The sequence below is a fragment of the Lontra canadensis genome, unplaced genomic scaffold (assembly GCF_010015895.1).
Source record: "Lontra canadensis isolate GAN:19392208 unplaced genomic scaffold, GSC_riverotter_1.0 scaffold3, whole genome shotgun sequence".
Taxonomy (NCBI): domain Eukaryota; kingdom Metazoa; phylum Chordata; class Mammalia; order Carnivora; family Mustelidae; genus Lontra; species Lontra canadensis.
Genome location: NW_022630997.1, coordinates 16966854 through 16992060, shown reverse-complemented (window position 1 = coordinate 16992060; position 25207 = coordinate 16966854). Strand labels below are relative to the sequence as shown.

At 43.1% G+C, this 25207-nt stretch overlaps 1 protein-coding gene across 6 annotated transcripts in view; it reads left to right on the top strand.

The window, feature by feature from the left end:
* The first annotated feature begins 15997 nt into the window (after positions 1-15997).
* BTRC (beta-transducin repeat containing E3 ubiquitin protein ligase) overlaps positions 15998-25207 on the top strand; it is a 177615-nt gene continuing 168405 nt past the window's right edge. For 2 of the 6 annotated variants that reach the window (XM_032881987.1, XM_032881977.1), the window contains exon 1: positions 16108-16293. In XM_032881987.1, the coding sequence (XP_032737878.1) occupies positions 16246-16293 (48 nt within the window). In that variant the 5' untranslated portion in view covers positions 16108-16245. Of the gene's footprint in view, positions 16294-16688; positions 16706-25207 lie in introns of those variants that run through there. The other 4 variants (XM_032882023.1, XM_032881996.1, XM_032882007.1 and 1 more) reach the window with 4 other exon arrangements.

Below are 25207 nucleotides of genomic sequence, written 5' to 3'. Positions count from 1 at the left end.
CGAATCGGGCTCTCTGCTCGGCGGGGAGCCTGCTTCCCCCCCTCTCTCTGTCTGCCTCTCTGCCTACTTGTGATCTCTGCCTGTCAAATGTAAAAAAAAAAAAAAATCTTAAAATAAATAAATAAAGGTTCAGTACAAACTCCAGTTGCTCAGTGGCCTAGAAACGGGGGAAAGAATGTGGACTTCAACGAAGATTTTTTTTTTTTTTTTTTTTGTCCCAGAAAAGTTTGGGTAGGATTTATCTGCCTACTCTTTGGAATCAACCTTCAGTCCATCTTCGATGGAGTTGTCCCCAAACTAAGCCCAGAGGTGGCGTCTGAGTTGCCCCCTTCCTCAGGTTTCTCATAGTTATCACTGGGAACCTCACAGAGGAGTTCTGCTCAGGTGGAATCGAGAAGTCTCATGGGTGGTCTTAGCAGCTAACTGCTTTGTTCCTGAGGTAACGCTCCACCGATAGATACCCCGGGATGGAAGGGAGGGGGCGGCACAGTCTGTGCCATGCAGGGTTCAGCTGTGAAACATTCAAGTTCTCCCCTAGTTCTGATGTCTTGAATAAAAGTGTTTTACAACCACAAGGAGGCCTGAAGATTCCAGAGTGGCTCAACGGCTCTGTCATCTGGCTTCTCTTCCTGCCCAAGGCTGTGTAGAGCCAACATGTCCTCTGATCCCAGAGAGAGGCAGAACGTGCCCTTCTACTTGCCTCTTCTCCCCCTGCACCCCAAGCCCATCCTCAGATTATCTATTCACCCTTTCTTCCAGGGTCTGACCCCATCTCTGAGGGGCTCCCTCAGTCAGATGCCCTGACAGGTGACTAAATTGGAGAGACTGTTAGGAGATGAGCCCTCATAACAAAAGCCCAGCTGTCCAACCTGTCGCATGTCTCCAGTGTGATGTGACAGAGCGTCTTCTGTTAAATCTCCCATCTTCTGGAGAAGGTAAATTAAAACAAACAAACGACAACCAAAAAACTACTCTGATTCAGGTTAAGTCCTCAAAGCTGAATTTTGGTACATAAATCTTTGTCAAGTCATCTCTGGGCCTGAGTCCTTAACAGGATTTGGTCAGGTCCTTGTCACCACCATTATCGGCAGCCCCCCGTGTAATATTCACTAAGTCCCTGAACGAGCGGGCACCTGGGCACAGTGGTTGATATGCACCTCCTGGCCCTGGTGTGGCTAGCCTGGACTGCTCAGCCTGAGCCAGGACTCAGTTTCTCCAGGGCTCTGCTGTGAATAGGCAGACCCCCGGGGGCCGCACTGGAACCAGCTAGTGGAACCAAGGGCCTGGAGTGAAGTTGAGGCAGGTCATTCTCTCATGGTTGGGACATGGTTTGCAACAGTTACTCTCACAGACACTGGATAGTAACATTCAGTCATGTGTCCATTTATTTTTTTTTCTTAAGATTTTATTTATTTATTTGACAGACAGAGATCACAAGTAGGCAGAGAAGCAGGCAGAGAGAGAGGAGGAAGCAGGCTCTCCACCGAGCAGAGAGCCTGATGCTGGACTCGATCCCAGGACCCTGGGATCATGACCTGAGCCAAAGGCAGAGGCTTTAACCCACTGAGTCACCTAAGCACGCCTCATGTGTCCATTTAATAACTATGTTAGAATGATACTAGCTTAGGATAAAGGAGTTCTAGTCTCCGGAAAGCCTTGAGATCAGAAATCAGGACTGAGCTTTATGACCTTAGACAGTGCAAGCTCTTGACGTATTCACGATTACAACAATATATCCGAGATTTGCATCTGTATAATTCAGGGGATAGAGGAAAGAAGTGGGTGGGGGTACACATGAAACCAAAGTGGCCATAAAGTAACCGGGACGCAGGGGGGCAAGAGTTCTCAAGCAGACCAGGTTCAGCTGCTGACAAAACCCGAAGGCAGAGAGATGAGCGGTAGGGAAACAAGAAAGGGATTTATTTCATTGAGGCCAACCCTGGGAAGAGTGGACTAACATCTCAGAGACTGTCTCCAAAGTGCTGAAAATACTGTGTAAGGACCTATTTAGCCAGAGCGGCCCTACCTCGGTTGAACAGACATTTTGTTGTTTATGCAGTAAAACTTAAATTGACCCTGCTCCCCCAGGGGAACTTACTTAAAAGCAAGTTCGGGAAACCAGTCCCAGGTAACAAAGCCCAAATACAAGGGTGGGTCAGGTCAGGTGGAGACATCCAATCAGTAGAGCGCGCATACTGTCTTCCTAGCCACCAAGGAGTGTGGGCCCCGCCTTTTGGGTACCAATTCTGACCAAGATGATAGGCTAGTTCAAATGTCTACTATAGGGTAAATCATAGTTCAATTGGCCACCCGTGTGGGACCTAGCATGACTGTGCAGCTTTCTTTGTGTGTTACAATCTCATTGGCCACCTATGTGTGGTCAGGCCCAACCACATGGCCTTTGCTCTATAAAAGTTAGTCTGGAAGGCAGGGAGGGGCCGGTCAGTTTGATTCTTGATGCTTGGCGCGAAATAAAGCTTTGCTTGACCTTCGCTTTGTACCAGTCTCACTACTTTGACCATGGACACATTACCAGGGGACCCAACAACTGTACTTTTTTTTTTTTTTTAAGATTTTACTATTTATTTATTTGACAGAGAGAGAGAGATATCACAAGCAGGCAGAGCAGCAGGCAGAGAGAGAGGGGGAAGCAGGCTCCCTGCTGAGCAGAGCGCTGACGCGGGGCTCGGTCCCAGGACCCTGAGATCATGACGTGAGCTGAAGGCAGAGGCTTAACCCACTGAGCCACCCAGGTGCCCTGAAAATACTGTACTTTATATAAGGAAAATGTGGGACAGAGGTTGGTGGGTACAGGTAGGTGGCAGCAAAGGCCAGGTCCATCATTGTCTTAGGGTCAATCACAGGCAGGGTCTTGCTGGCTGGGGGCAGTTCTGATGGCTTGAGAGGGATAGTTTCACTTCCCATCATGGGCTTTGCCTATAGGGTCTTTTGCCTGAGTTCAGAGATAAGCCGGAAAGAAAAACTCAGAAAGCTGGAGGTCAAAATGGAGGTAAAGTCCACTTTACCTCCATTCAATATTTTTGAAGCTGAGTAACAAGTAAAAAGAGTTCATTATATTCTTCTCTTGACCTTTGTATATGTTTGAGAGTTGACATAATTGGAAGTTAAATGCACACACACACACATACACTATGCCTTTTCCCCCTTTGTGTGTGTGTTTACTTCTGGGTGTTTGCTTTTTCTCGGTTATTTTGTTTTTGCTTCGGAAGTAATATATATTTTTTTCTTTTCATTTTAAATGTCAGCCTCTTACAGCTGTGGAAAGGACAAACCAAGTCAGATGGGTTTTATTTGCATTTGGGCCGGTGACAAAAGGGCTCCTAGGATCCAGGCACAGTGGAAGAGAAGATTGTGGGAGAACCCCAAGAAGACACAAATTCTGGGATAGGGAGGCCAGACCTTCTCGTAGAGCTGTCCTTGCACCCTCCCCAACATTCCTACCCTTCTTCAGAACTGTTTCCCTCAAAAATGGTCTCTTCATAAGTGGAGGAGACTGTAGTTTATTTAAGGGGCAATTTCCTGACATCACAGTTCTGCCTTTCCCCTACCTTCTGTGCGAGTACGCTCCCAGATCTCTCTGAGGCTCACAGCCTGGCTGTCTGGGCTGTTCTCTGCCGGCCTACTTATGATGTGCCCCATGTGGAAGTTGCTTCCAGCTGAAAGTCCCTCTGGATTTTTTCCTGGGGCTTCCCTAAATGATCTTCCCTGTCCAGATCCTAGATCTCATCCACCCCTAAAGTAGTGTCATGTGGAGATCTTCCATTTGCCCTTCCTTCCAGAGACCTTCTCCATCCTTTCCCACTCTGCTGTGGACCCAGGGAAACAACCTCCATGAATTGCATCTTGCCCTCTGGCTCCTGTTGGACCAACAGGAGATATAAGAAGATTAGAGGGTGGGAAGAGAGTGATGCTAAGATATGAATCATTCCATATCCTTCTTTGTTGAGTCACAGGGAGGGCTACATCCCCTTGTGAAGGCCATAGCTATTGTCAATGGTCCCTACCCCAAAGCTAGCGTCTTAGTATTTTGGTAACCACCCCCTCCCCTCATCCCTTCAGACCTAAGAGTGATAGAGTCCTTGGTGTTGCAATACACTATCCCTAAATACTGTTCATACCTTGGGAAAAAAAGGCCCTTAATTAATCCCTCCTCAAATTAATCAAGTTTACATGTGCCAGGACCCTGATGGATACAGGCCCATACGTTACTAAGAGAGCCCTGGCTAGTCTATATTTTTATGTTGTGTTTCCTTTACAAAAGAGAAAACTTCTTGAAGGCAGGGTCCACCTCTTATCTACCTACAGAGTGATAAAGATGGAGGGAGGGTTTAATACTCACTGATAGAACTGATCCTGGCCCTGATCACTCTTTTTCCTCAAATGACATTTTGGGGGGGTGGGGTTGCGGGAGGGGGAATTGAATGAAAAATAGCTTTTGATAGTGTAAATGTTTGCGAAATGACAGCAGTCAGATAAAGGAAATCATCATGCTGAAGGAATAGTGGTGATGGGATCTGGACAAAGGCCAGTGAAGGAGAAATCTGCTTGTATAAACTTCAACTGAAACCTGCAAAATCAATTGCGGTAAATACTGTTGGTCAATGTCTAACAGATCTAAGCAAAGACATCATGGGAAAGACAGCTTTGTCTGTACAAAAGGCTGATGAACTCCCGAACTGAGAAAAATATGCAGCAAATATATAAAATATCTCTTTATAACTGAAGTGAATACTTGTTGTCCCTTTAAGACAGGGTTTCTGATTTGGATACTGCCATTAATAAATGAGATATTACGACTGTATTTAGGTGCTGGCGTTGCACTATCTATGGGAGAATCTGTATTGTTGTATACTGCTGCATAACAAATAACCCCCAGACTCAAGAGCTTAGAACAACAAACATTATCTTATGTGGGTCAGTAATTTAGGAACAGCTCTAGCTGAGTCTTCGTCTAGTGTCTCATGATGTTGGAGTCAAGATGTTGGCTGGGGTTGTAGTCATCTGAAGGCTTAACTGGGGCTACTGGATCCTCTCCATGATGGCTCACTCATGTTGTTAGCTATTTGGTGCTGACTCTTGGCAGAAGGCTTCAGTTCTGGAGCACCTGGGTGGCTCAGTGGGTTAAGTGGCTGCTTTCAGCTCAGGTCCTGGGCTCAAGCCCCACATTGGGCTCCCTGCTCAGTAGGGGGCCTGCTTCTCCCTCTCCCACTCCACCTGCCTCTCCTTGCTCTCTCTCTGTCAAATAAACAAAGAAAATCTAAAAAAAAAAAAAAAAAAAGGAGGCTTTGGTTCCTTCCATGTGGACCTCTCTACAGGGCTGCTTGAGGGTCCTCACAAGATGGCAGCTTATTTCCCCCAGAGCAAGGGGCGTCAAGTGAGTAAGGCGAAAACACAAGAGCTTTTTATAACCTAGCCTTGGGAGTCACCCTCATTTCTGGAATACCTTACTGGCTACACAAGTCAGCTCTATTCAGTACAGGAGGGATGTGAAGACCAGGAGGCAAGAATTATTGGAATTACAGGTAACAACCACATCTGTTTTCTTCTCATTGAATTCTATCTGGGGCACACAATTGCAATTTGCCCTGTTCTGAGGTTCACTTAGATCACTTGATCGAAGTTTTGTCTGCCAGGCTTCTCCACTGTGAACTTGCCTTTTTCTTTCTCAAATCATTAAGTATTTGGGGGAGGGAATACTATGAAACGATGTGTCCTTTTGACATATCTCCGTGATTCTTTGAGCACTTCCTTGTGTTCTGGCACGAAATGTTCTGGGCTCATCTTGTACTTTCCTTGTCCTAGCCCTGGAATCAGCCATTTCTCCAAGGAGTATTGATTTATTTTAGTGGAGAATGGCATTTAGAAGCTAAGATCTGGATGCTACATGTACTCATTATACTCATTGTAATTGGGTACTGCTGCTCCAAGGCCCTCTCACTGGGCAGAGCTAGAAACGAGTGTGTGTGTGTGTGTGTGTGTGTGTGTGTGTGTGTGTGTGTGTGTAGCCTATCTTCCATCCCTGATGCTAGGCTTCTTCTTCCACATAGATGCCCTCACCACACCACTGGGGCTCCAGCACCCCATGCCAGACTATCTCTCAGCATAGACATCAACCTTGTTCTGCCCTATATAATGGTTTTAACCTAAATTGTTCGGGAAGGAGAAGGTACAAGTAAATCGAGCCCATCTTGATTGTATTGATGCACATTATGTGAAATTTAGACTTAGTTGCTAACAGTTATTGAGTCCATATTATTGGCAGGTAATATTCCTTTTTTTTTTTTTTTTAAGATTTTTATTCATTTATTTGACAGAGGCACAGCGCAAGAGGGAACACAAGCAAGGAGAGTGGGGGAAAAAGAAGCAAGCTTCCTGCTGAGCAGGGAGCCCGATGTGGGGCTAGATCCCAAGACCCTGGGACCACGACTCAAGCTGATGGCAGACGCTTAATGACTGAGTCATCCAGGAGTCCTGCCAGGTAATGTTGTAAGGACTTTCTATGAATGCTCAGAGCAGCCCAATGAGATAGGAACTATTATGGTCCCCATTTTACTGACTGAGTAATGGTGGGGGGTCATGTAACTTGCCCAAAGTCACACAGTTACCAATGAGATACAGCAGAACTGTTTTATTGGACTTCTAGATTGTATCCTTGAAAAGAGTCAGATATCCTATGTCCTCCAAAACAACCTCCTGCTGCACAGGCTTGGAGCACAAATATTGCTAAATGACCCCTAGGGAACAACATTGCCCCCAACTGAGAACCACTGGTCTAGAGCAGCATTCATCTAATCTAAGACAAGCTACTTTTTGATTGTGCTAATGAATGAAAGAAAGGGGATAACAAAATCTAGAAGAGCAGAAAATGCAAAAAGCTCATTTCTTTATGTGGCAAAGATTGCTAGTTGCCATTTTTTTTTTTAAGATTTTATTTGTTTCTTTATTTGACAGATCACAAGTAGACAGAGAGGCAGGCGGGGGGTGGGGTGGGGGAAGCAGATTCCCTGCCGAGCAGAGAGCCGGATACGGGGCTTGATCCTAGGACTCTGGGATCATGACCAAAGCCGAAGGCAGAGGCTTTAACCCACTGAGCCACCCAGGCACCCCAAGTTGCCTTTTTCAACACCCATCAGAAGGGGACTTCCTTAATCTCTCTCCTATAACTCCATACCAAACCTCATTTTGCACACATATTCTCCTTCTTTCTTTCTGTCACAGGAGGCTAATCCCTCCATCCTGATTGATCTTATTCTGTCTTATCTGCTCAGGACCTAGCTCCATCATTATCCCGTTTCTTTGTCTTTTACCTTCAACCTTTCTTGCTAATGGATCCTTTCCATCAGCAGTTAAATATGCTCAAGTCTCACTTCTTTCTATTCCCTAAGTTTTCATTTTATTATTATTATTATTTTTTAGAGACAGAGGGTGGTTGCATGCATGTGTGAGTGGTTGAGGGGCAGAGGGAGAGGAGGAGGAGAGAGAGAATCTTAAGCAGGTTCCAGTTCTGTGTGCGAAATCAAGAGTCGGTTGCTAAACTGACTGAGCCACCCAGGTGCCCCTTTTATGCCTAAGTTTTTATTTTGGAAAATTTCAAACCTTTAGGAAAGTTGCAAGAAGAGTACAGTGAAAACCCATAACCCTTCACCTAGATTCATAAATTACTTTTTGCCACACTTGCTTTAGTTTTCTCCCTCCCTCCTTCTCTCTCTCTCTCTACACACACACACACACACACACACACACACACACACGCCTGCACGCGCTTCTTTTTCCCTAAACCACTTGAGATTTAGTTGGAGACATCATAACATTTCATTCTAAATACTTTAGCATATATCCTAAGGACCGGGACATTTTCTGATTTTCACAATAAAATTCTCACACCCAGGAAATTTAATATTCATATAATACTATTATCTAATATACAGCCAACATTCTGTTTTCCCTGACTGTCCCACTAGTGTCTTGTACAGCTGTTTTCTCTTCCGTGTGTCTGCGTGTCTGTGTATGTGTGTGTGTTCTTCGATGGTCCAATCGGGGATGAGTCACTGCATTTAGGTGTCATACCTCTTCAGTTTCCTTTGAACTAAAGTCCCCTTTCTTTTATTTATTTTTTTAATTTTTTAAAAGATTTTATTTATTTGACAGAGAGATCACAAGTAGGGAGAGAGGCAGGCAGAGAGAGAGGGGGAAGCAGGCTCCTCACTGAGCAGAGAGCCTGATGTGGGGCTCAATCCCAGGACCCCGAGATCATGACCTGAGCCGAAGGCAGAGGCTTTAACCCACTGAGCCACCCAGGCGCCCCATCCCCCTTCTTTTAAATAAAACAATGAACATGGTCTCTAGACCCTGAGCTTCTACCTCTAACCATTGCGCTCTCTCTTCACTCCTTTCCTTGAGAGCCACTCAGTTCACAACTGTATGGTAACTGCCTCTCACCAAGGAAAGAAAAAAAAAAAAACCACACTTGCTGGTTTTTCCCTTCTAACTCTCTGGCCGCTTCCTAGGCTCTTTGGCTAGCTCCTCTTCTGCACATCCTGCAAACCTCAAGGTTCTGCAGGTCTCTGCCCTGGACCTGCTGCTCTTGATACTGCTTACACTTGCTCTGGGTGATGTCATTCTTCCAGGGCTGGGGGTGGGGGGTTGCTGCAATTACTGGTATATGCTGAAGATCCCGATCTGCAGCCCAGGTCTCTTTCTCCAGTTTCCGTCCCAAATATTCAGCTGCTTCCTCAACATCTGACTCCGCGTGTTAGTCTTGCCGGCACCTTAAAGCATTATGTCCAAAAAAGAACTGATTATCCTCCTACCCCCTGTTCCTTCTATTGTGTTCCTTGTCTCAAATAACGGCACTCCTCATTCATCCTGTTTCCTGGGCCAGATACCTAGAAGTCATCTTTGACACATCCCTTTGACATTGTCCGTAACATATCCAATCTATCACCAAGTCCTATAGATTCTCTCTCCTCAATATCTCTGGAATCTATTTACTTCTTCCTGTTCTCGTCATCTCCCTCATCAGGCCTCCATCATCTCTCCCAGGAGGATTTCAGCAACTTCATCATCCTTTTCCCAGCTTCCAGCCATAAATGATTTTCTAAACATACAAATGTGACCATGCTGTAGCCCTGCTTAAAATTTTTCAGGAGTTTCTTGGGGCGCCTGGGTGGCTCGGTGGGTTAAAGCCTCTGCCCTCGGCTCAGGTCATGATCCCAGGGTCCTGGGATCGAGGCTCGCATCAGGCTCTCTGCTCAGCAGGGGCCTGCTCCCCGCTCTCTCTGCCTACTTGTGATCTCTGTCTGTCAAATAAATAAATTTAAAAAAATCTTAAAAACATTTTTTTTCAGGAGTTTCTTAAAGCCCTCAGGATAAATTCTAAATTCCTTAATGTGACCTATAAACTGGGGTGAAAGTCAAAAATTTTGTAGCTGGTAGGGCATAGGTTATGACCTCAGTTTGAAAGGTTGTGAGCTGGTTCATCTGACCAGAATATGCTTGCATAGAGAGCCTGATGCCATTGTCCTCTGCAGTCTCATCTAGTCCCACTCTTCCCCCAAAGTCACCTGGGCCTGTTTTGATTCTCAGAATGCACCATCAAAAATGCAATTACCTTTGCCTGGAACACTTTCTCGTGGGACCAGCCCCACCCCACGCCATCCCCACTCCTCAGAGCTGCCATGAAGGGGACTGATTGCTCTGTCTAGATAAGGATAACCTAGGACTGTGACAGTGATAACAGTTGTGGAGGGACCCAACTCTGGATCACTTGTAATAGTGACTCCTTTTATTTAAGTATAAGAATATAGAACCCCAATGGGGGTCAACAAACTCAGAAGTCATTGACTCCTGGCCTTTTATGAGAACAAGGAAGTAAGGGGAAGGGAGAAGTTCTTCAGCCCAGAACTAAAACAGGGTCTTTCCTGCCAACTGAAATCAAGTAATCTTTCCCACCTTCACTGGATGTCTTGACCCAGGGTGGGAGGAGAAGGAATTCTAGAGTTTTGAAGAGAAGTTAGGAATGGAGGGGAACTCTCAGTAGCCAGAGGTCAGCAAGAAGGCACTGGGCGTCTGAACTCCACGGCAGTGCTCTCAAATCTGGCTACAGATTACCCTGGGGACCTTTTGCAATTACCATTGCCAAGGTACCTGGGGAGCAGAGCTTCAGCATTAATATTTGTTAAAGCCACATCAGGCTCTTTGCTCAGTAGGGAGCCTGCTTCCGCCTCTCCCTCTGCCTGCCTCTCTGTGATCCCCTAGGCAGCTGGGGAGACTGGATGGCTCAGTTGGTTAAATGGCTGACTCTTGATCTCAGCTCAGATCATTTTTTTTTTTTTTTTTTTTTTTTAAAGATTTTATTTATTGATTTGACAGAGAGAGATCACAAGTAGACAGAGAGGCAGGCAGAGAGAGAGAGAGAGGGAAGCAGGCTCCCTGCTGAGCAGAGAGCCCGATGCGGGACTCGATCCCAGGACCCTGAGATCATGACCTGAGCCGAAGGCAGCGGCTTAACCCACTGAGCCACCCAGGCGCCCTCAGATCATTTTTTTAAAGATTTAATTAATTAATTAATTTGAGAGAGAGAGAGAGAATGTGTGCATGAGTGAGGGGAGAGGAAGGATGGAGAGAGAGGGAGAGAAACTCAAGCAGGCTCTGCGCTGAGCGTGGAGCCCAACATGGGGCTCAATCTCACGACCCTGAAATCATGACATGAGCTAAAACCAGGAGTCGGAGGCTTCCTCAGCTGAGCTACCCAGATGCCCCTCAGCACAGGTCTTAAGCTCAGGATTGTGAGTTCAAGCCCTGCACTGGGCTCTACGGTGGACGTATAGCCTACTTATAAACAAACAAACAAACAAATAAATAAAGCCCCTCAGGTGAGATTAAGAGTCAGACATTCAACAAGCCACCCAGGCACACCGCCCCTCACATGACTCTTAAGTGCAATCAGGGCTGAGACCCCCATTGGGTATAGTAGAAGGGAATGTGATGGAATGAGAAAAAAAGCAAAGGCATACATGGATTATTTCTGGCTTGAGCCTGCTATGTGTTACAATCACACATTACGGGGATAAAGATTAGAAGAGCAGAGCAGTGTGCTTAAAGAAGGGCATAAGCCTTTTGGGCTTGCTTTTTTTTTTTTTTTTTTTAAGAGAGGGAGCATGGGGGCACCTGGGTGGCTCAGTGGGTTAAAGCCTCTGCCTTCGGCTCAGGTCATGATCTCAGAGTCCTGGGATCGAGCCCCACATCGGGCTCTTTGCTCAGCAGGGAGCCTGCTTCCTCCTCTCTCTCTGCCTGCCTCTCTGCCTACTTGTAATCTCTGTCTGTCAAATAAATAAATAAAATCTTTAAAAAAAAGAGAGAGATGGGGCACCTGGGTGGCTTAGTGGGTTAAAGCCTCTGCCTTCGGCTCAGGTCATGATCTCAGGGTCCTGGGATTGAGCCCCACATCGGGCTCTCTGCTCAGCAGGGAGCCTGTCTCCTCCTCTCTCTCTGCCTGCCTCTCTGCCTACTTGTGATCTCTGTCTGTCAAATAAAAAAAAATCTTTAAAAAAAAAAGAGAGAGAGGAAGCATGAAGGTATGGGAAGGGCAGAGGGAGAGAAAGAGTCTTGAGCAGGCTCCACATTCAGCACAGAGCCAATGCAGGGCTTGATCTCATGACCTTGAGATCATGACTGAGCCAAAATCAAGAGGCACCCCCCTGTGGGCTTTCTTAAAGAAGGTAAATGTATAGACTGGCAAATTAAAAAAAAAAAATAGAAAGCTGGATGATGCCGAGTGCAATGGTACAGTATGCTGGAAGTGTAGACTGTTCTGGTCTTTCTGTACTTCAGTTTGGCACTACATGTCCAATTCAGGGTCCTTAATAGCCTATGAACCAGCAAGTGTGATCTTAGATATGTATTCCCACAGATACTCTTACTCAGGGGATATGTAGGAGGCTGATTGCTGCAGCATTATTGGGGGTGACTGGGAACTGTAGGCTTTGCTGGGAGAGTGGACAGGTAACATGGGGCAGACACATCATCATGCTACTATGCAGTGTTTAGAAGCAACAGGTTAGATGTACGCATAACAACATGAATGGATTTTAAAACCATAGGCAAACCCCCCCCCCACACACACAAAAAAACCCAGAGGCACCCGGTGAAAAAAGTATGAAACATAATGCAATATAAAAAATAGTATTACAGGGGTGCCTGGGTGGCTCAGTGGGTTAAGCCTCTGCCTTCAGCTCAGGTCATGATCTCAGGGTCCTGGGATCGAGCCCCACATCAGGCTCTTTGCTCAGTAGGGAGCCTGCTTCCCCCTCTCCCTCTGCCTGCCTCTCTGTGATCTCTGTGATCTCTCTCTCTGTCAAATCGATAAGAAAAAAATCTTTAAAAAAGACAGTATTACACATATAATATAGAATGAGATATATAAACAATATTTAATAGAATTAAAATTGTAACACGTGAATAACTATTTTGCAAGAACCATACACACAAAAAGGCAAAAATTGTCTATGGGGGAAGGAAAAGGGAAAAAGCTATGTACTAAAAGCGAATAATTAATTAGACAACTATTTTTTTTAAAGTAAGCTCCAAACCCAATGTGGGGCTTGAACTCACAGCCCTGAGATTAAGACCTGAGCCCATATCAAGAGTCTGGTGCTTAACCAGTTGAACCATCCAGGTGACCCTAGACAACTATTTTTTTTTTTTTAAAGATTTAAATCGGACCTTGAAAGATGAATAGGAAAGAGGGAGAAAGGGAAAACTTCTAGAAGTCAGAAATGAATACAGTAAGCTAAGGCCCGGGGGCAGGAGTATGCTGAGCAGGTGTGTAGGAGGAATGTCTGATTGGAGCCAAGGGACATACCAATGCAAAGTGGGAAGTAAGGTTGGACAGGGGACTGGGTAAGATTGTGAAGTTCTGAAAAGCGGGATAAGGAATTTAAACAAAGATAATGGAGATGGGAGAGACAAAGAAAGATTGAGTAGGGAAGAACTGTGATGCAAGTGAAATCTAAAAGACAGTATCAAGGGCACCTGGGTGGCTCAGTCAGTTAAGCATACCCACCTTCAGCTCAGGTCATAATCCCAGAGTCATGGGATCGAGCCCTACATTGGGCTCTCTGCACAGCGCAGACCCTGCTTCTCCCTCTCCCTCTGTCTACCGCTCTGCCTGCTTGTGCGGCCTCTCACTTTCTGTCAAATAAATAAATAAATAAAATATTTTTTAAAAAGTGTCACAAGTGGTGGAAGGAGAGCCTGGAGTCACAGAACTGGACTGGAAATAAATATAGAGAAGTAGGCAAAAAAAATGGTGATAGTCGGGAACAGACTAGTATTGGAGGTAGAGGACAGAAGAGACATTTTGATAGATTGAAGACAGACACTAATAGACAAGAATGAGCCAAAGAATACTCTGAGGTCTGAAACCAGGAGGTTGGGATCATTTAAGTCCAGTAGTAGCTGTGATTTCTCATATTGGAAATCCAATTTTTCAGTAAAATGAAGCTTTAAAAGGTTCTAGTGATTCAAGGTGTTCTCCTTGAGCATCTGCCCTGTAACAGGCTCATAAGTGCATCCATTTTAGAGTTGGCAGAGATCTTTGTTTTCCAGATGACGAGAGAGGACCAGAGAGGTTTAGCTAATTGTCCAGTAAACGAATTAGCTGGAGAAAGGATGGGCTAGAACCAGACTTCTTAACATCCAGTCCAATGAACATTCCTAAGCTATGCTGGATAGGAGAGGCTTCAAAACCAAGGCAGTTTATACTTGGATTTCTCAGTTGGACTGACCATAAGCAGTCTATTTTCAAAAAAGAGGATTTACGCTTTCTGTCCCTAGTCCCTGCCAGCTCACTTCCAATCCATACCCATATGAACTATCTAGCTGATTGTGTTTTCAAACAAGAACTCCTTGGATTTATTTTACTAATCCTTACCTCTACGTGGCTGGACAAAGTGAGGACTGTCACTGACTGCCGGCCTTATCCAGCAGTAGTTTCATACTCCTCTATGGATAACAAAGTCAAAGGAATGACCTCTCAACAAAATAGAGTCTTAGGGTTTAAAAGGCTTTACCCTCCCACCCAAACTGAAGCCCTCTAGACATTACTTGACAGTAGTCATCTTGCTTCTATATGTTTTCAGGAATGGGTGGTCCATTCCTTTGCCAGTACAGCGCTGATTATTAGAAAACTTTGAGTCTGTCCTAGGACACTGAACTGTGGTTCAGTGAAAATAGCACAGGCCTTAGGACTCAAGCAGACTTGGGTCAGAATTCTGACATTGTAATTTGCTGTATGACTTGTGCAAGTTATTTATCTTCTATCAGTCTCTTCTGTAAATTAGGGATAACAATGCCTATTTTACAGAGTTACTATGAATATTAGAGATTGTTATGCATATTAGAGATTATGTAAAATTTTAAAACAGATCTTATTCATGTATTTGAGAGAGAAGAAGAGAGAGAGAGAGAGAGAGAGAGAGAGAAAGAGAGCACAAGCAGAGGGGAGGGCAGAGGGAGGAGCCAGTTCCCTGCTGAGCAGGGGCTCAATCCCAGGACCCCAGGATGATGACCTGAGCCGAAGGCAGAAGCTTAACTGACTGAGCCACCCAGGCGTCCCATATTAGAGATTATGAATATAAAATTCCTAGTACATGCCTGAAACAAAGAGCTAATAAAGGGACAGCTGTAATTATTGTCATATACTATCTACAAATGCCTTCCAATACTTTCAAACATTTGAATTTAATTGTCATGTTATTTCTAAGTGCTCTTTTTTTTGGAGTAAGCATCCACCAGTATTTTCTCCTGTGGTCATCCTGGCTTTGGCTATGCTCCTGCATACCACGTCTGTAGGACATGGTGCCCATAACTGAACAAAGTATTCCGGGTGTGGTCTGACTGCTTCGAAACAAAGACCATAAGCCTCTATTCCCCTGACACTACTCTTCAAGCTGCCTAGAACTCCTTTAGCATATTTGGCAACTGTGTCACATACCACTTTATCCTATGAAAACTTGTAGGTAGTTTTCATGTATATGACTTTGAAATCTTCTCCACTTTGCACTTGTGTAGAACTTTTTTAAAATCAAGAATAAAACTTTTTATTAAGTGAAAGCCCATTATGTATTATGTATGCTGAGTTCTGTGGATATAGAGTTGACTAGAACAAAATATCAACATACTAGGAATGTGAGCTCTACAAGGTTGGGTCTATCCTGTTCACCAGTGAATCCCCATTTCTTAGGATCATGTCTGGATACAGTCATGATCTAACTGTTCGTTGAACAGATGAATAAAAGAGTTTACAATGGAAAATGTTACTGTAAGTGAAAAGGCATTTTCCCAATTCACTTATTTTATCAATTTGGATATTCTGTACTAGCCTATCACTTTTAGCCCAACCCTGGTGTTGAGAGATTTAGGGCAGACCCAATCTCCAAAATAAAATCGTACTGTCCCTTTCAAGGCCAAACTGAATACTTAACAAGCTTTATGTGCTGGATGGCCGTTGTATCCGATCACTGAAGGCCCTCAGTGCAAGGCTTCAGTCCCAGGGTTAGCAGTACCAGCCATGCCTTCTGAGCACTAAACACCCAAGAATTTCCTGAGGTGAGTTCTCTTTGGCCCTGACTTCTTGTGGGGGGAGAATAAGGTCCTCAGGAGAGTGTGGGGGTGAAAGGTTAGAAGGACCCTGAAATTCTGCATTGGTCTGTGAGGTGCTGCTCGGACCTCTGAGTCCTCTCACAGTTTTTTCCAGTATTTGGGCTACAGGTGAGGCAATGGTCGCCATCGTGCTATCAAATGCCAGGCAAGCAGCCACTGGCGTCGCTCGGTAACCACGGAGACACCCGTGCCTCCTCCCGTTTCCCATCCGTAGAGGCTGCAAACTACGATTCCCATCAGCCGATTTTCTCCACTTGATGGCGAGTTGTCTAGATTTGGCTTTCGGCCACCGCGACCGTGCCGCAGTGAACCTCGGGAATTGCGGTTCGAGTCGAGGCCTCACTTTTTGCCGCCGGAAACTCCAGCACTACAAATCCCGTGAGCCAGCGGGCTCACGCATGTGCACGGAACAGCGGGTCCTCCCTGGCCCCCTGCCGGTGCCTGAGAGGTAAGGGAGGGCGGGGGGAAGGAAGAGGAGGCGGATCCGGGCGCTGCGTTGGCTGCGGCCTGGCACCAAGGGGGCGGCCCCGGCGGAGTGCAGACCCAGTGGCCCCTGTGATTATGGACCCAGCCGAGGCGGTGCTGCAGGAAAAAGCGCTCAAGTTTATGGTGAGGAGAAGGCGCAGGCCGGGGAGCGGTGGAGGTGGTGGCGTTGGCGACGTCGCGGAGGCTCCGGCCTGGGCCGACCGCCCGCGGGAGGAGGGGGCAACGGGATCCTGGGCCGAGGCGGGTGGCTGGGGCAGTTGAAGGGACGGGACGGGAGCTCTAGGGAGGAGGGAGGGGGTTGCGGAGAGGACCCGGGGGTGGGGGCAACAGCTCCGCCATCTTGTGGATGAGAGGCCAAGTGACAGCGGGAGCTTAATCGGGGAGGGGGCTTTGGGCGGCGCGCGGAGCCCTGGAGGGAAAGCGGGGGCGTGGGGACAGTTACTGAAGAGCCGAGGAAGCGGAGAGGAGAGACGCGGTGAGGTTGCTGGCAGGGCCTTCTCGGTGTCAGGGTTACGGGTAAGGCCCAGCAGAGGAGGTGCGTTCAGGAGTGGGGAAGGGGAGCGCAGGATAGTGGAAGGAGAGATATAGGGTGGGGGCGGGGGGGGGGGGGACGGGCTAGGCGGGATGCAGATGGGATCTAAGGGTGGGGGAGAGAAACCCAGGGCAGGTGGGAGACTTGTAGTTTTGTCGAATGTGGGGGTGGGGTGGGGAGGAGGGGAGATAGCCTTTGCCTTCAGGGTACAATCCCAGTTTGGCCGAACTAATGTTGACAAACTCTGGAAAGGTAGAGACCTTACTTAGGAGGTTAAGGAGACCTAGGACTATGGTGATAGTCTCTAGAGAAGGAAGGGGGTGTTGACGGTAAGCCAGAATTACAAATGTCAGAAAAAGGGATACATACTCTGCTTTGAAAAGAGAGGGTAAATATTGTAGCGAGGACGAAGTGAGGTGATAAAAACCAAGAGGTTGATCTGTCAGGAAAACATGGGTACAGGAGCTTGGGGAAAAAATTAATATCTCATAGGGTAAAACAAAATAGTAAAGAAAATAAAATAAATAAAGTATGGGGGCTTGGTGCTATCACTTTCTTAGAAAGGAAAGGCCATGGAGATTACCATTGCAAGACTCCTAAGAAGTGATAAGATCCGTGGGGAAATTCAGGAGATAAGGGAAGATCTAACTAGTGGGGAATAGGAAATGTCAGAATTGGTGGTAATTTACCAGTTTTAGGTTGAAGCACAGTATGAACTTGGATTGGAATTTGTTGGGTGTATTGAAATCCTTTGGAGCCTAGTTTTTTAACTTTGTATCTGCTTTTCTTTTGCTATGCTTGTTTGGCAAATTTATGTAGGCTGATATTTGATGCTTTTAATCTGATGCTTCTTGTATATCCTAGGTGTAAAACCAGACTTTGTGGTTACAGCTAAAGAATGATGGAATGCCTAGACTGCTATTTTAACAGGTAGCTTTAGGGATATTAATATTATTTACAGTGGAGTCTTACTTTTTCAAAAGTAATTGTAACCTGGCACTCCAAATCTCATTTCTTTGATAGTTATTTTGTTTTTGCCTGACAAAATTGTTTTGCCAAAACAAATCTAAATAAACATGGGCATTATCCTAGTTGAAATTTTGCTTTAAACTGCCCCACTTAAAAGAATATATTCAGAGACTGGTCATATTTACTAAAACTTCATTTATTTTGTATCCGTGCTTTCAAAAACATCTAAAGTTTGAATATATCATTAACAAAATCCCATTAGGTTTGAAGAAGGTTCTTGAGTTTCTGCCAGTGTTGAAATTCTAAAATATTAAATTTTTTTGGACTTTAGGAGTAAGAAGAAGTTGCTTGATATTTTACATTATTTTTTACATGGAATAATCTCTATGCTAAATAACTTGTATTACAGCTTCTCGATTTAAGTCAGAAAATTAGCAGCCTTTTATTTTTGTTTTCTTACTTAGAGGTTGACTAAGTCCTAATCTTGATACTTGTGTCAAATTTATGGAATAATGTGATTTATAGATCATAAAGAGGCATTATGAGATCATCTTCTTTACTCCCCATTAGACTTCAGCCTAGGAACATTCTCAACTACTTGATCTCCACTTTGTACCAGTCAGTTAATGTTTCATAATGGTCTCCTGATTGAGTTAAAGTGGACCTGGAGATGGCCATGTAGTAGTTTGCAGCTTTTAGGGCACTACACATTATTAAATGTTGAGTCACTTTCTATAGGAAGAAACCATTTTTACTTTTATTTTAGTAACTTTGATTTTTGACCTTGCTTGTTATTTTGGCTACTGCTTGAGAAAAAGACCAACTAGAAGAGGGTCACCAAGAAGGACACCTTAATAACTGAAGCAGAGAATGGAGAGTTAGAGATTTTGTATTTTTCAGCTCAGTTAACAGTCTTATTATGAATCTGAGTAAGTTACAACTTGACTTTGGCCCCATTTACCCTGCTACAACATGTCTTTACTCAGTTTTGAGATAGGAAGGTATTTTATTTGAGCTTGTACCAAGTAATTAGTGCATAGTACACAGGGAGGAATGATCCTTTTAATAAAATTGGGATTTTTGTGTAGTATTTGGCTTTGTTTTGGCCTTACCCCTTTCCCCAGTTTCAAATTATGAATGGCAGTTTTTGTACAGATGCCCTGATTTCCATGTTTTAAGAAAATGTAAAATTTATTTCAAATGCGAATATGGAATAGATATTGTCTTTCATGAATTTTGCTTATTACAACATTAATGGGGTGCTTTGATTAGGAATTTTACAATAAAATCTTATTACCAAAACTGCTAATTCATAGTTGACCATAGTTCCCATATGGTCTAGATTTAAAGTTTACCCTTGGATACTTATGAAAAATAGGCAGAATGTTTAACTTCTAGAAACAAATGATATTAGAGCAGTAGTTCACATTAAGTAACTGTATGCTAATATCTTATTTAGCTTTAGCAGGTCCTCAAGCCCCTTCTTAACTAATATTTCCTTGGTCAACAAAATTATAATTCAGAAAAGATAAATGGAAACTGGAAGAGGATCTGAGAAGAGAAATGAAAATGATTGAGGGAATGTAGACACCATTTTATAAGCAGATATTAACAAAATACATTTGGGGGATAGAAGGATGAACTTGAAGTTTATTTTTGAAAACAGGATAAAAAATCACAGAATATTAGATCTGAGGAAACATTTGAAACTTGGATGAAATAATTTTAGGGCATATAAAATTCTTTTTTATAGAATTGATAGATAAGTGGGACAGTATAAAAGGTGACTTGCAGTGTAGCAGACCACTCCACAATTTAGTAGCTTAAACAATTTATTATTTCTCTCAAATTTGTGCTTGACTGATGGTGTGGGCTGGGGTGTTGGCATACATACCTGGAATGTTTAAAATGGCTACACTCATATAGCGGACCTCTGGCTAAGAGTACAGTTAGTCCTAATGACCTTCATTCCTCCTTTATGTGACCCCCCCCCCCCCCAATTCTCCACATGGCCTTTGGATTCACTCGAGCTGGGTGGCTGGATTCTGAGAAGGAGCATTCTAAGAGACAGGAAATAGAAGGCATAACGCCAGTTCTCTTGCTCCTTGGATTGGAAGTCTGAGAATGTCACTGTTGGTCCAAGACAGTTGAGGCCAGCCCAGAGTCAGAGGGAGGGGAAAAAAATATCTACCTGTAGGCAAGAGGAAGGACACGCACAAACTGAGAGGGAAATTGCTGGAGGCCATGTCCTTTTGAGACTGGCTACCAGGGATGCTATTGTAGTTGGGTGTTCATTCTAAAAGTACAAATGGGATTAGCCAAATTTGTGAATAACAACATTGGGTTTACTTTGGCAGCATCTCTTTTGAGGTTAATTTCTTAAGGTGATCTCCTGCATGACTTGCCTTAATACTGTCACTGCAGAAATAATACTGGGTGAATTAATATGATTCAGTAACTTTTCTTACTTGCTTGAGAAATGTGTGTATCTAAAAGCGAGAAATTGCATTTTAAAATAAATACTCAGATTTTTCACTTTTCTTTGAGTCAGTGAGATTGATTACCAACTGGTTGGATGAACATTTGAAACTAGTTCTTGGTTTAAGTTGTTGGAGTTTTTATGTATCTCTTACCTGTTCTCAATTTTAATTAGCCTTCAGTTTCTTTTCTGGATATTCTTATATACCTTATATAGGTATTAAGGTATAAAATTATGAATTAGTGATAATTCTTTGTGCTAATTTTTAAAATTTATGTTTGTAACAGATGTACATATTATCTGAAGTGAATTATTAGATGTAGAGAAAATGCTGCTTTGAATGATTGTCAGAAATTTTTTATTGCTAAATTAGAAAGTGAAATTTCAAAAGAAACCACTTATTATTCTATATTATTTGTGTAGTGTTTAAATCCTGAAAGAAAGGAAGCAGATGTGAATTTTTTTCCCTTGCTGAAGGGAGATGGGACAATATGTAAGATCTTGATCATGTATAGAAAAAATTATTTTATGGTAAATGGCATTACAGTAAAAAAGAGCATGAAGAAAGAAAAATATCTTTGTGCTATTGAAGTATTTTAAAATTACATCTTTTTTTAAAAAAGATTTTATTTATTTGAGAGAGAGCGCACTTGAGTGATGGGGGGAGGGGCAGAGGGAGTTGGGAAAAGCTGGCTCCCCGCAGAGCATGGAGTCTGACTGAGCCTGGAGCTTGATAGGAGGGGGAGTGCTGGATCCCAGGATCCCGGATCATGACCTGACTGAAGGCAGACACTTAACTGATTGAGCCACCCAGGCACCCCAAATCCTATCTATTTTCTAGCAGTATTTTAATATAGCACAGAAAGTGCTTTCTAAGTGTGAATAATAATTCATTGAGGATGAAGCGGAAAATATTTACCAATGTTTAACAAGTTGGTCACTATAAAGAAAACTGATTCTTTCACCAGCATCCGTAAATTGGAAGTAGAGGAGGGGGCAAAAATATGGGAAAGTTTCCCTGGATCTTACCATTTTGACTAGTATTCCACAAGATTCACCTTATACTTTGGGACCCTTTGGATAATTCCCCTTACTTTCCCAAAGCCTGACTGAGACAGAGGTAGAACATTTTACAGAGAAGGCTCAGAGATAACAAGTGGAATAAATACAGAGAGTAAAGTTGACTTAAGACTGTGATTTGTTCTCCGGGTTGCTACCATCATAGTTCTTGGATTGCCTTCATATGTGGCCAGGGTGGGAGTGGGAAGTAAGGGAGCAAAAGCCTCAGAACCCTGAGACAATTTCTTCCTGCCTAAGATGAACCTTCTGAGTTGGAATTTCCTTCTAAGGTTTTGGTCCTTCCTGAGATTTGGCTCTCCCTTCAGGATTTACTTCCCTTCTTAGCTTGTGATCTTACCTGACCTGACTCTGTCAATAATGGGATAAATGGGAGAGTTGTGTTTTTTTCATTTTTGTTTTTTAAAATATAGTTAGCCATGAGTAGATAACAGCTCCCATTTATTTAGTGTTTACTATGTGCTATTCTGAATTCTTTTTTTTTTTTTTTTTAAGTTTCTTTCTTTCTTTTTTTAATCTCTGCATTCATTGTGGGCCTTAAACTCATGACCCCTGAGATCAGGTGATGCATGTTCTTGTGACTGAGTCAGCCTGGTGCCCCTAAATACTTTACATGTATTATTTTATCTAATCCTTCCAATAGTAGATTCAGTATTATTGTTACTCCCATTTTCAGACAAGGAGACTGATTCCAGAGAGAATAAGTAATTTGTACAAAGTCACTCTGTTAGTAAGGAGTCTGACATCAAACCCATGCAGTCTGGCCCAGTACCCTGACTTACATTATATTTAATCCTTGAAGAGCAGAGAAACAATGGACTATGATGGCATATTTCTTTGCAAGTCACATGGTGGCTTGAGTGGAAGAGTTACTTGTCCAGACTTACATGTAGATTTTCTAATCATTTGAATTATTGAGGAAATGGAGTAAGTCTTTATAGTTGTCAGAGTGTCATTTTATCAGTCAGCTGTTGTTAGGTAATAAAACCCACACAGTATTGTGGCATACAATGATAAACATTTATTCTCATGAATATGTGGATTTGCTGCGTTTTGGATGGTATAGACTGGACTTAGTTGGGTGACTCTGGACTTGGCTGTTCACTGTTACATATGATATTCTGGAACTCAGACTAAAGGAATGGTGACTTAATCACGCAAAGCTGTTACAGCTACAGCAAAGGCACAAGGGAGCAAGTCCAGTTATTCACGTACCTTTCAGTCATTGGTTCTGTCACACCTGCCAGTATTCCATTAACCAAAGCAAGTCACATGGGCAAGCCCAGAGTCAAAGGACAAGAAAATATACTCTGCCCATAGAAGGCATGTGGGGAGGGAGTAATTTGTATAATAATGTACTACAGTAACAATTGTCTATATTATAGTCTAGTATACTTGATTTATAGAACAGTGAAATGCTTACTGTGACAGCTGTTGTGCTTTCATTCTGCTCATTGTTGTGCTATCCTGACTAGTGCTTTCTCACTTTGGTTACTGAACAACACCCTTGGGTTGGATACTTTTAAAATCACTATTTAATAAAGCAGGTAGCTTTGCATCATGTTACATAAAATTTTTAAAAAAGGCATAAAGAAACAATTAGGTTCTTGACATTAATCCACAGTGATGCCCTGAAAAGTTCATCAGTATTACAAGCTATTCTTCTGTCCTTGGGAAGGATTAAAGTTGATGTCATTCCAGTGACATTTGTAACAGAATTTGAACTATAACAGAATTTGAATCAAGGTCATACATAATGCTCTAACAACTCCCTTGGTAGTTTTAGAGCTCTTAAATCCCTTCTCTGCACCTAAATTTGAGGCTTCAAAGGTATGGTACTGATATTTTCAGATGTCTGGAGGACAGTCAGGCTTTCACTGAAAAGTCACGGAAACAGACATCCAGGAATTATATAGCACACGGTTAATACTGTTGGAACACAGATGCACAAATCCTTGTACTCAGGAACTAACACATCAACACTAATCTATTAATGTGGTTATTTGTTAGATTATGGGTAATATTTCAAAATATTTAACGGCATTTGAAAATGTGCTAGTAAACACAATAACATTACTTAGGGTGATTTTTCTTTTCTTTAAATTCTTTTAAGTTTTCTAGATTTTCTACAGTGAGTATGTTATTGTTTTTATTCAGAAAAAATTAAATTTAGTATACTGAGTGCATATATTTATAAAATAAGTACCCCAAATGAAGACCTGCATTTGATCAAGGATTGCATTGTAGCCAAGCTCAAGCTCATCTTTTTTCTTTTCTTTTTTTTTTTTAAAAGATTTTATTTATTTATTTAACACAGAGAGCGATCACAGGTAGGCAGAGAAGCAGGCAAAGAAGCAGGCAGAGAGAGAAGGGGAAGCAGGCTTCTCGCTGAGCAGAAAGCTCGATAGAGGGCTCGATCCCAGGACCCCAAGATCATGACCTGAGCCAAAGGCGGAGGCTTAAACCACTGAGCCACCCAGGCACCCCCAAGCTCATTTTCGTAACTGGAAAATGGGCAATTGTTAGTCTTTTTTTTTTTTTTTTTAAGATTTTATTTATTTATTTGACAGACAGAGATCACAAGTAGTTAGAGAGGAAGGGAAGCAGGCTTCCTGCCAAGCAGAGAGCCTGATGTGGGGCTTGATCCCAGGACCCTGGGATCATGACCTGAGCCGAAACCCACTGAACCACCCAGGTGCCCCAGTTGTTAGTCTTACCTACTTGAAAAGGTTCTCTTTTTTTACCCTTCTGAGTTCATTTTATTTTAGTTATTTATTTTTAAAAAAGATTTTATGTATTTATTTGATAGAGAGGGAGAGAACAAGCAGGGGGAGCAGCAGAGGGAGAGGGAGAAGCAGGTTCCCCATTGAGCAGTGAGCTGGATGCGGGACTCGATCCCAGGACGCGGGACTCGATCCCAGGACCCCGGCATCATGACCTGAGCCAAAGGCAGTTGCTTAACCAACTGAGCCACCCAGGTGCCCCTCAGCTCATTTTAAATTGTAAATTGCCATGTATAATATGTTAATTGATCATTTATACCATTAAACTCCTATATGTATCCAAGGTTTTCATTGGAAATTTAGGACTGTATGTTCGTAGATTGTGCTAGACTACTGCATTTTCCTTTTAAATATTACTTGGCAAAATCACTGGGTTGACAGCTGAAAATGAGGCCATGATAATTGGCATGCAACGTGATGTGATAAAAATGTGAACATAAATTGAGTTGCAAAACATTGTGTTATATGTGGAGGGAGGTGTTTATGGGGGCAGGAGGCGATGAAGATTCAAAATTAAATAAAACTGTCTCTTCTAGAACTTCACAATCTATTGAGAAGATAGGAATTTATAATATTTTTTAAGTGATACCAGTAAGTGCCAGAATAGAGGCAGAAGTGCTGTAGAAGTTAACAGAAGGGAAATTAGTTTTAACTGGAGAGATCTTTGGACACTTTGTGGAAGAAGAAAGCTTCATACTGGATTTTGTAGAATAGATAGGTTTTGATAGACTTGTTTTTGAGGTGGGCACTTGCAGGAAGAGGGAGTAGTTTGGGTAAAGGCCAGAAAATCAAGAGATCGGCAGGCATGGGTTGACTAGACAGGTAAAACATGAACATAAGGGGGCATAACAGACAAGAAAGAAAAGAAAGACTGAGGACTAGGGAGTTTGGACTGAATCCAGTTTGTATGGAAAAATAATATTCTGGTGTACTTTGTGAATATATCTATCTATGTAAGCCTTTTAGAGAAGTAATTATACAAAAAGGTATACAAGTCTAAGTATATAGCTTATTAAAATTTCACCTAGTGATCATTTCTGTGTAAGCATTATCTGATATCTATAGGTTGGTTTTATTTGTATTTAGCCTCATATATGGAATCATTCCAGTATACATACTTCAGTGTCTGGCTTCTTTTGTTCTACATTGTTTGTGGGATGATACATTCAGGTTGTTTTGTTGGGTGTAGTTATGTTC